This window comes from Pyrus communis, chromosome 12, assembly GCF_963583255.1.
Source record: "Pyrus communis chromosome 12, drPyrComm1.1, whole genome shotgun sequence".
In the NCBI taxonomy this organism is placed as follows: Eukaryota; Viridiplantae; Streptophyta; class Magnoliopsida; order Rosales; family Rosaceae; genus Pyrus; species Pyrus communis.
Window position 1 is genome coordinate 994,302 of NC_084814.1, and position 10,754 is coordinate 1,005,055.

Consider the following 10,754-nt stretch of genomic DNA (forward strand, 5'->3'; position numbering starts at 1 on the left):
ATTTATTTTCTTTTAATTTTTGGTATTAATACATTTTGCAAATAAAAATAAAAGAGAAACACTTATGTGACACAATTACGCAAACACAAAAACAGTTACACAAGTGGGCATAATTACTAGTTAGTCTCGAGTTCGGTCGTACAGTAGTTAGTGAATAACCTTATTTTTTCGTACACTCCTTGAAACTCGAAACTAGCTCGGACTCCAATTTCATGTTAGATTTAACCACGAGCTAATGGTTCAATGGTAAATAACGGATTACGAGATTTTCTTAAAATTAAAAACGGAAGGTTTCGGGTTCAAAACTCGATGCTGGTGTAAAAGTTAGACTTGTAATCATAGGAGGCTGAAATGCTTCTGTAAGTCTCTTCGACCTTGAAAAAAGATGGATAATCGTAACTTGCTACCGGTTGTTTTTTTTTTTTTTATTAAAAAAAAAAAAAAAACATTTCACGTCGATTTTTGGAACTCAAATTTAACTACATTAGTCTTCAAATTCAATTTTTGATTCACTTTCTATTCTTCGTTAGGTTTGTCAATTAATTTTTTTTATTCATACGGGACATGAGTGGGCCCACTAATCTGGTGATGTGTCTGCCACGTTATTGCCACTCTTGGGTGCCTCGTTGCAAATTTCCTACATGTCTCTTAAGTCATCATCACGTAAACTCCAACTCCTAAACAAGATTAAACAAGATTATGTTATTTTCTTGTCAGACTAGAATTCTTTGTACTTCTTTTTTTCATTCTCTTCCATCCCATTTTTTTACATTTTTTATTTTATTTTTTTCTTTCTATAAATAATTAATATAAAATATTAACATAGTTTAACCGTAACCATTCAAATAAGAGGAAATAACAAATGAGAGAAAAAAAGAGATGAGAGAATCTTATTCCTTTCTCGTTATCCATGGACACAACAACTTGGCCCACTGTTGTTGCATTTTGCAAAGTTTCCTCTGAATCATGGATTTGCCGAGAATTGGGACCAAAGGTTTGCCAGGAATCTCAAGGAATCGAAGAGAGCTGGTATGATTCCTAACACTTTGATTTCGAGCCTTGTCGATGGCCCGGTTGCTATAGCTGTTCTGGCAAGTCCCTGCTTACGCTCTTATCCTCTGTGCACTGCCATCCTGGACTGAGGTGCCACTCACTAGTATATACACACATATTTATACGCCAAGGAGGAACTTTCCCCCTAAAACTCTCTGAGAATAAGAGAAATATTCCTCTTTTGTTCTTTACAACACGCACAGAACTGCTTTACGTGCACCTTTAGGATACTGAATCATACCTCCTAGATACTGGAGAAGAAAGTGAGTGGTTAACATGCACATAACTACTTTTGTGTTGTGTTGAATACGGGTCTAAATTCGTCTTCAACCCTCGGAGCACCCTGTGATGGTTAATATGTTTTGTTGTTGGAATATAGGACTTTCTCTAATTCTCAAAGAAAAGAATTTGTGTTACTATTTAATAATAGGATTAAGTACCTAAAACTCCTCAACCTTTTAGTATCATTCCAAATTGGTCTCAACATTTTTAAACACTCCAAACAAATACCCAACCTATTAAATGTCACATTCGTTAAGCTGCAATTAAAAATATGTTACATTAACTAGGGCTAACTTTGTCTCCAAAATCAATAGAAGGTCATAGGAAGCATAACTTCCACCAACTAAGAGTCACCACCGCTCCCATCAAACTATCAACTCCCAACTCAATGCAAAACCACCAACTGCACCGTATAACTCAAGCCACCACCATCAAGAAGAAGTTCATGGAGGTTGCTGAAATGGTATGGACTGCTATGATGCAGCCACCACCATCTTCACTGTCCATAAAGAAGAATTGGAAGCATTATAAGCTCCCTAAAACCTGTCTAAATTCTTATCCCTGTTCTTTGTTAAGAGCTTGCCTGCTTGATGTAATTTCAATTTGGGTCCATTTGTTATTCAATTCAATATTCGTTTAATCAATTGGTTCCATATTATATAATTTGTTTGAAATTTAGAATTTGAGGCAATTAATATTAGTGTTGACCATGATATTCTCAATTGATGGGTATTGAATATAATCTATGTTTGAAAAATTAACTGGGACTTAACGAATGTGACATTTTCAATAAGTTAGGTACTTATTTGGAATATTTAAAAAAGTTGAGATTAATTTAAAATGACACTAAAAGGTTAGAGAGTTTTAGATACTTAATCCTTAATAATATACGGTAACATGTTTATTAATCACACTGGAGCGGGAGGGGACATAACGACCATATTGTGTTTTGATCTCCTTAACCTCTTTTGATGGGGCATTATAATATAACATCAATTTGATGCTTATGTAAGAATATGCGTGCGCATGACAATTAACTCGATCCAAGGGTTAATAGTAGATAACTAATAAAATGTGAATAAAAATTTGAGCTTCTCTTTCTTTGGTGTGCATGACGATCAGTGTCAAGGATAATGTACGTATATAGGGGTGAGATCGCGGGACACAAAATAAACATTTTGATATTTATTTTATAAGATCTACTTTGTAATATATTTTAACAATTTGAACTGTTTATGTTTTAGGTTTTGGCATATTTGTTGATTTGCTTCTAAACTTGTATAGAGCTGTCAATTTCCTTCTAAATTTTAATTTTAGCCATTTTACCCGCTTGAACTTTTATAATTAACCAATTTCTCCCTTGAACTTTAATTTTAGCCGGTTACCCCCTGAACTTTTATAAATAGCCAATTTCCCCCATGAGGCTAGATTTTTTTTTTTTTTTTTTTTTTAATTTTCATCAAACTTTTTATTCATTTTGGTCACACAATCAACACATGACAATTGTATGGGGCAAAAAGAATGGAAAATTGGATGGACGAAAATTTGATGAAAAATTTAAAATCTAACGCTAGGGAGCAACTGACTTTTTATAAAATTTTAAAGGGTAATTGGCTAAAATTAAAGTTTAGGTGAAAATTAGATAATTATGAATGTTAGGGGGTAATCGGCTAAAGTTAAAGTTTAGGGGGAATTTGCACCTCAATACAAGTTCAGGGAGTAAACCAATAAATAACTCTTTAGGTTTTTCTTCAAAGATTATATCTGCTAAAAATCACCTAAATTTGAAACCATATGATTGTTTGATTAAATGATAGTCGTTTTAGCTTTTCGTTACAACTGTATTTGTCTATACTATAAATGGTTTTGGATGTGTTATAATGATGAATTGAATGTCTAATTTTTTTTTCCAAGAATAATATGTGGATGATGAATTGAAATATAGACAGTCCGTGTCGTTTAAAAAAAAAAGGTTACAAAGTAAGCACTAGTGAACGGTAAAATGTGTGTTATAAATGCATCTGAATCATAACCCCCCCCCCCACCAAAACAAAAAAGGCACTAGTGAACGGTAAAATGTGTGTTATAAATGCATCTGAATCATAACACCACCCCCCCCCCACCAAAACAAAAAACCCCCCGTGCGGCCGCGTATATATTAGGGTAATGCTATTCACATACATATCTTAATTTTTAGCCATCAAATCGAATAAATTAAAGAAAATCAATAACAAAAAATTAACAAAAATGTATAAGAAGTAAAAAGATTTGAGAATATCACTATACTTTATAATAGATAGGGACTTAAAGTGTTTCATGCGCTGAACCATGAGACATGAGTGTGGAAAACGCAATTTACCGTCTCTGAAAATCAAAGCTCGCAGCAATCACATGCTAAAATACAGGGGAAGTCCAAATTCCCAGTTCCTTAGTTTACGCCGTCATTCTCTGTTGTCTGTAGTATTAAATTAATACAAAAAGTGAGTCACTGTCACCGAGTCAATCAAACACTAGACTCAGAAAACCGAGGAGGAGGAGCAGAGCGGATTGGTAGCTAGAGGGACTAAAGCTTAAGAGGAAAAGCGAGTTGAAGAAAAAGCAACTCAGCAAATTGATTGGGAAGGATGATGGGGGAGTGGCAGCAGCAAATGATCCACCAGAATTTGCAGAACCCAGAAGAAGATGATGGGATTGGAAATGGAAATGGAGGGTTGTTCGTGAAGGTGATGACGGACGAGCAAATGGAGCAGCTGAGGCAACAGATCGCCGTCTACACCACCATTTGTGACCAGCTTGTCGACTTGCACAAGCAACTCTCTGCCCAACAAGATCTTACTGGTCGGTCTGCCCCTCTCTCTCTCATCCAATCTCAATTGGGTTTGTTTTTTAATTGCTTTTTTCCACTTCTTGTTGATTGGTTTTGATTCATGAGATTTGATCCAATTTTCCTTCTCCATATTGGGTTTTACACATATGAGTATGACGATTAGTACTTTTCTCTTCTTTTTCATTTTTTTCAAGTAAAATGAGGAGCTAATTTAGGACTCAGGAAGCTGTATCGAAACTCCATTACTTGTTTTTGTATCTAAGATTATGATTTTCTGTGGTAATGGTGGAAAGGAATGTACTTGTTCTCGATTTCTGGGTGTTTTATGTGCCCATGGCCGCGGTCCCGTGAAAACCTTGTAACATGATAGAGCCACTTGGTTTACTTGACGTACCAAAGACTTCCATGTAGGCTTTTGTAATGAATTTATTCACTTGCAAGTAATTGATTCATGGGGTGGGAGCACAAACACCGGTTCCTCAAGTTGGAGAAGCTTACCGCAAGCTTGGTGGATATATCCTCCTCCAACTTTTTCAGGAGTTCAGGTGGAAGGACCTTGTCAAATTCAGCACCCGGCGTGGCCCAGCCTTAGCCTCCGAAATAAAAGGAGGATAAGCGAAGGCACAAAAATGTGGATTAGTAAATTAATGTACTAGAAAAAGGTGGTTTTTAACTACCTATGTACTGAATATTGGTACCTTTAGTGTCATCAACAGAACTACAAGTGATCGGACTTTTGTTGCTGCACAAATTGCTTACCATCTGTATTTCTTCTGATCTTGAGTTTGCTGCCCAATAATTGGCGTTTCTGTTGTTTGATTATATTCACTTAATTACAACATAAAAGTGAAAGAGCAAGAGAAACTATCTTGTTTAAAAATATTCAAACTTGTGTCAGTCTTGTCAAATGAATAATTTTTATTTGGTATCCGTAGTCTTACTGGTTCGGGAACGAGTCTTTCTTTCCCTCTCTTTCTTAGTTTTTTTCAAAGTACAGGAATGGGCTGGGGAACTCTTGTTACGATCCACATTCGTGGCATCTGGTGGCCTCAAGATAACTTCCCAAGAATAAAATTCAAGTTCACTTTGTTTGTCTACAAATTTGGTTGTTTCAATTTAGGATGATCCTATTGTGGTTTGGTGAATTTTTAAATTTTCGAAGTTGTGTTTACTTGTGAAGGTTTTTTCGTGGAAGAAAGTATTTTATTTGGTGTGGCCTTCCATTTCCTATGATCATCATTCTTTCTGTTTCAGGAATGAGACTGGGGAATTTTTATTGTGATCCATTCATGGCATCCGGTGGCCACAAGATAACTTCAAGGCAGCGCTGGACCCCGTCAGCCGTGCAACTTCAAATCCTTGAGCAAATTTTTGAGGAAGGTAACGGAACTCCATGCAAGCAGAAGATCAAAGAGCTAACCATGGAACTCACACAGCATGGCCAGATATCCGAAACAAATGTCTACAATTGGTTCCAGAACAGGAGAGCTCGTTCAAAAAGGAAGCTATCCATGACCACGCAAAACAATGCAGAATCAGAAGCCGAGCCAGAAGTTGAATCACCCAGGGATGAAAAGACAAAACCAGAAGACATCTTGTCCTTTGACAACTCTGCACTGAGGGCTGAAAATATGTACCTTCAAAGCCCCGAATTAGGTACTGAATTATTTTCTTGGATGCATTGTCTAATAGAGATACGGAACTGAGAATGCACAAGCATGCTCTAACATGTTTGAGATGTGTTTTTGCAGGATTTGGAAATTTTGATTGGTAAATATCATATTGGAAGTTCCACCAAGCTATATATAATCCTTATGAACCCGGCTGAAGACCTTCTGTATTCAGATGATGCCGTTAATGTTGAACGCTCCTGCTATCGTGCTTGAATAGAATCGTATCAGATTGCGAGGTTAATGGACTGTATTTTATAGTAGAAAATATCTTTTTATTGAGGGAGCATATGAAACACATATTACTTAGCAAACATCTACATGTAATGTATACATAAAAAAACAGTTTTATATTTTTCAGGATTTTCTAATATTATTGAAGGTGTAATATTTGTTGAAGACAGCATGTATTTATGGTTACAGTCTGATTACAGTGAAGATGTAATATCCGTTTGTTCGTCGAAGTTAAAAAGTGGCGGGAATGATTTATAGTATTGGAATATGATCAAATCTGTTAATATTATTAAATAAATAAATAAAGTTGCTCTAGGCTTTCTAACATACTACTATTGAAGGGGATCCGCTTCGGATCCCTTCCACTAAATCCTCCTCATCAAACAATTTGAACCCTTAAAATTTGATCAAACGGTTAAAATCACCAATCTATATCCTGCTGGTGGATTGGGATTAGGGCCTGATCTTCAACCCGACCCACATATCAGCCCAATGCAGATGCGGCCCGCTATGGGATACAAAATTGTTTTCTTTTGGGGTGTGATATCCACACATCTCATTTTACTTCTTACACACCCTTCTAATTTTCGACTGTCAGATCGGATGAATTGAAGAAGATCAATAGACATAAATTAATAAGAGGTATGTGAGAAGTAAAATGAGGTGTGTTGATAGCATATCCCTTTCTTTTACATAACGATTTGATTCACTCGCGACCTTCTCGTCTCTCTGCGAGTCGATTCCCTCACACAATGTCTCCTCGTCCTCTCACCAGTAGCAAACACTACCTACTTTCCTACGACGAAGAAGAAAACTCCGACAACATTTATGCCCCCCATTCCTCTCACTCTGCCGACTCCGACGATGATGATCTATAAATAGACGATAGGTGTAGCAACATCCACACTTGCAAATCAGTTGTCAAGTTGAGTGTAGTTTGAATTTGTTTGTCTTCTAGGTGGTACAATTACAAGAAACCACTAAGATTTTCTTAAGAGAGACTTTGGATGCGGTCCCTAACTATCAATATTCTTTGATTGAAGCCTTATTGGTTTTCAATTTTTGATCGAAGTCCTTGAAATTAATGTGATAATTTATTTCTATGTATGTTACTATATTTTTTAAATTATAAATTAAAAATTATAGTTGGTTATATTAATGAAATTTTAAATAAAAACTCATAATTTGTGGGTGACACACCTCGACCTGGGATGTCCATTAGGACTCCGAATCGAGCTGTGCTGGCCGACGCGTGGAAGGTGACGAAGCCATAAAGTGTAGTGATGTGGAAAATGTGAATAAATTTAAACCAAAAAGTGACTAAATACAAGAGTGCGCGGTGAGCGAGAATGAACCCATTTCACACGTGATGACAGAGCATAAGTACTGTAAAATAGGGTGAGAATTATACCATCGATGGTAATTGTCTACACCAAGATTTGCCAATAATCATCGTCGATATGAAAGCTCATCTACTAAAACCTGGAGAGGCGAAAAACAAGGGTGAGTGGGCTTGAAAATAAAGCTTTAATAAAAAATTTTGAAAATGTTATAACCCCTTGCCGTAAAACATGTATAGTTTCCAGAAAATCATGCTACGTATAGATATGAAATCAAATGCATGCCAACAGTAAGTTCAGAGGTATGCCACAATAGAATATCTTAACAACGATATAAATATGATCATGTGCTCAATAATTTATACTAGCATGTTAGTCGAAGTCACCTAATGTGACATGTACGACTGCACCTATCGCTTATCAGTCTATACTAACACACGAGTCGGAGTCACCTAATATGACATGTACGACAGGGCTAAGTGGAATAATATACACTTTAGTGCTACAATCACATGAAGGCTAGCGCTATTCGCTGTCAAATATGAGTCGGAACTATCTAATGCAGTCTGTACGACAGGGCTAGCACATACTTGGATCCAAGGCAAGCATTCGGTGCTGATGTGAACGACACGTGAAAGACTAGTTTGGCCTGGGCTAAGCACTATCACCTGGGGTGTAGCAATGATGCGTAGACTATATAAATAAGCATGCCATAATGATTTAACCATTTCAATTAACATAACAACCTTAACTTGACTTACCTGCGCATCCTGTATGATTATTGAGCATTTCACCATAGTACAACATTTCTAATAATGATACTTAATCTTGGCATGATATGCATAAATCAATTCAAACGCATTTGTGGAAACTATCAATCGCATACATATATATATACACACACTATAAAAAGGAAAAGACCCACTTACCTGAGGTCCGTGCTACAACTCCCTAGTACGAATATTAAGGCGTCTCGAACGATCGGCGCCTAGAACAATTATCAAATCACGTCTCAGAATTATCATCAATAGAGCACGTAACTTACATAAAACACAACCCCAAAGACGTTCTAGAATGATTTGAAACTCATTGACTAAAAGTTAACCATTGGTCAAAGGTTAACAGTAGGGTCCACGACCCTACGTAACCCGATCTGGAAGATGCGCACCTTGGATTTCTGATCCGTAACTTACCAAGAGTTTCAACAAGCTTCTAGAACAACATCCTAAAGTTTCGGAACGATTCAACGGTCAGATTTCTGCCAATCGCTAAAATTAAGTGGCAGTCAACGTTTTATTTTATGAACTTACAAATCAAATTCGGGAAGATCCACAAGTTCCTAATGTCCTAAAAAATTATGTACTATAACGTATTAAAGTTTAGTGACGATCTAACGGTCGGATCGTCGATTCATATAAGGATCAAATGGCGGTCTCTATCAAAATTATGTTCGAACGACGAGATTTCATCAATCGGACTTCACATATAAAATTGGGGTATCAAATTTAGCCTAGAAAGCTCAGGGGTGCCTTGGCCCATGCGCCACCGCACATGGCAGTTGGTCGCCCGACTCGCCGAAAAAATCAACCATTTCTAAAAATCTCAAATTTCACAAAAATGAAGATCTCAATGAGTAAAACAAGTTTTATACATGTGGCCAAGTCCAATTTGGCCGAGAAAAGCTTCAAATCATCTCGAATCCGCAGGAAACCCTAAAAATGGTGGCTTTCGATTCGGCTTCTTTGGTGCTCGGCCGGCTCCAAGGTTGTTTGGGGCTTATTCTTGGGCTCAAGGAACACCTGAAGATGGTGATGGTTAACGGAAAATCTTTCGGAATTGGACAGATCGTCATGTGCACCCTTTGAACCCTCGGTTTGAATTGCCCAAACTAGAGCCAAATTGGCTCGAGTTTTTGTATGAGAAGGGTAGACAGAAGGCTCCTAGGATGATTCCAAGTGATGAGGAATCTTAATTTGCTAGAGAACCACCGGAAATTGCTTCGAAACCAGTGGCGCCACTGGTCGGGTCTTGGGTATACGAGTCAAGGGGATGGAGGTTTGGGTTGGGTGCCACTCATCTCTCTCATTTCCTTCCCTGATCTCCCCCTCGATTGGTCACTGGATCTCTCCTTCTTCAGGTTGGTCCATCTTCCTTTTCTGCTCATCTGATTGGGCAGCTCTGCCTAATCCATTGCCTTCGTTCATTCAATCTTCTCATTTTCTGATTGGTCCCTTAGATACCGTTTGGTACGCAGACGGGACGGAACAGAATGGAATGGAACGGGACAGGACGGAACGGAGGTTCCATGTATATTTGGTACATGCAGGACGGAACAGGACGGTTGTTCCGCGCTTACAAAAAATAGAAAAACCTAACCCAAATCAGACAAATAAGAAATCTTTCAGACCTATTTTGAACAAATCATCGAGAAAAACCAAGTGGGTACCTCTCGAATCGGCGATTTGGCAATGAGGGACGAAGCTTTGGTTTTGGAAAGAGAGCAGGTTACCAAGTTCGCCACCCATATCTCTCTATGTCTCTTCCCTTTCTCTTCCCTGAGTTTAAAATACAGCTTTTTCAGTAAATGGTGGTGCCGCTTTGGTCCCTGCCATGGCCGCCGTTTCTGTAACTCCCCATGTAGCTAATGTAGGAAATGGTGGTGGCAGACTGGTAGTGATCAATCAAATGCTCTTTCACTTGGGGAAGATAAAGGGATGAGACACAGAGACATATGGAGGGGGGCAGGGTTTTCGGTTCTTAAAAAAATGTTATAATTTTGTGTTCCACAAATGTGGAATTAGTCGTTCCAGGGGGTAAGGCGGAATGAAAATTCACCCAAAACTCGTCCCGTGGAATAACGCGTTCCATTCTTTTTAGGCACACCAAACGTGGGACGGAACGCCTCATCCCACTCTATTCCGTCTCGTCCCACGTACCAAATGATACCTTATTTCCCTTCCTCACTTCTGATTGGTTACCATTCCCACATGGTGGGAGTTTTAATTAATTTATAACTAAACTTTAAATAACCAATTTCAAATGTCCGTAACTATATTGTTATAATCCAGACTGGCAAACGGCTTTTGCCTATGCGTTCGTACCTACGAGTACTACCCAAATACTCAAAAAGAATAAGTCATACATTTCTCTGGACGATGGTCAACGAAAGTCAAAGTCCTTGCGTCTAGTGGCATTTTCGTAAATTCCCTTGATTAAAATAAATAAAAACATAAATTTAGGTACGGGTTATCACAGTGGGATGATAACTATTAAAATATAAGTTATACTATTGTGTGTGTGTATAAACATGGGTACATTCCTCCTCCTCCTCCTCCTACGTCCTTCTTG

At 37.8% G+C, this 10,754-nt stretch overlaps 1 protein-coding gene across 1 annotated transcript; it reads left to right on the plus strand.

The window, feature by feature from the left end:
• The first annotated feature begins 3,669 nt into the window (after window positions 1–3,669).
• LOC137711281 (WUSCHEL-related homeobox 8-like) lies at window positions 3,670–6,185 on the plus strand. Its single transcript, XM_068450513.1, has 3 exons — window positions 3,670–4,173; window positions 5,417–5,818; window positions 5,914–6,185. Exons 1-3 carry the CDS (start codon window positions 3,960–3,962, stop codon window positions 5,934–5,936), a joined length of 639 nt encoding a protein of 212 aa, XP_068306614.1. The 5' UTR covers window positions 3,670–3,959; the 3' UTR covers window positions 5,937–6,185.
• The last annotated feature ends 4,569 nt before the right edge of the window (window positions 6,186–10,754 follow it).

Bases quoted from the DNA above. Each gene is read 5' to 3' on its own strand.
- LOC137711281 (XM_068450513.1), top strand. From the start codon at position 3,960: ATGATGGGGGAGTGGCAGCAGCAAATGATCCACCAGAATTTGCAGAAC. The intron at 4,174-5,416 runs GTCGGTCTGCCC...TTTCTGTTTCAG, and splicing joins TGCCCAACAAGATCTTACTG to GAATGAGACTGGGGAATTTT. The intron at 5,819-5,913 runs GTACTGAATTAT...GTGTTTTTGCAG, and splicing joins CCTTCAAAGCCCCGAATTAG to GATTTGGAAATTTTGATTGG.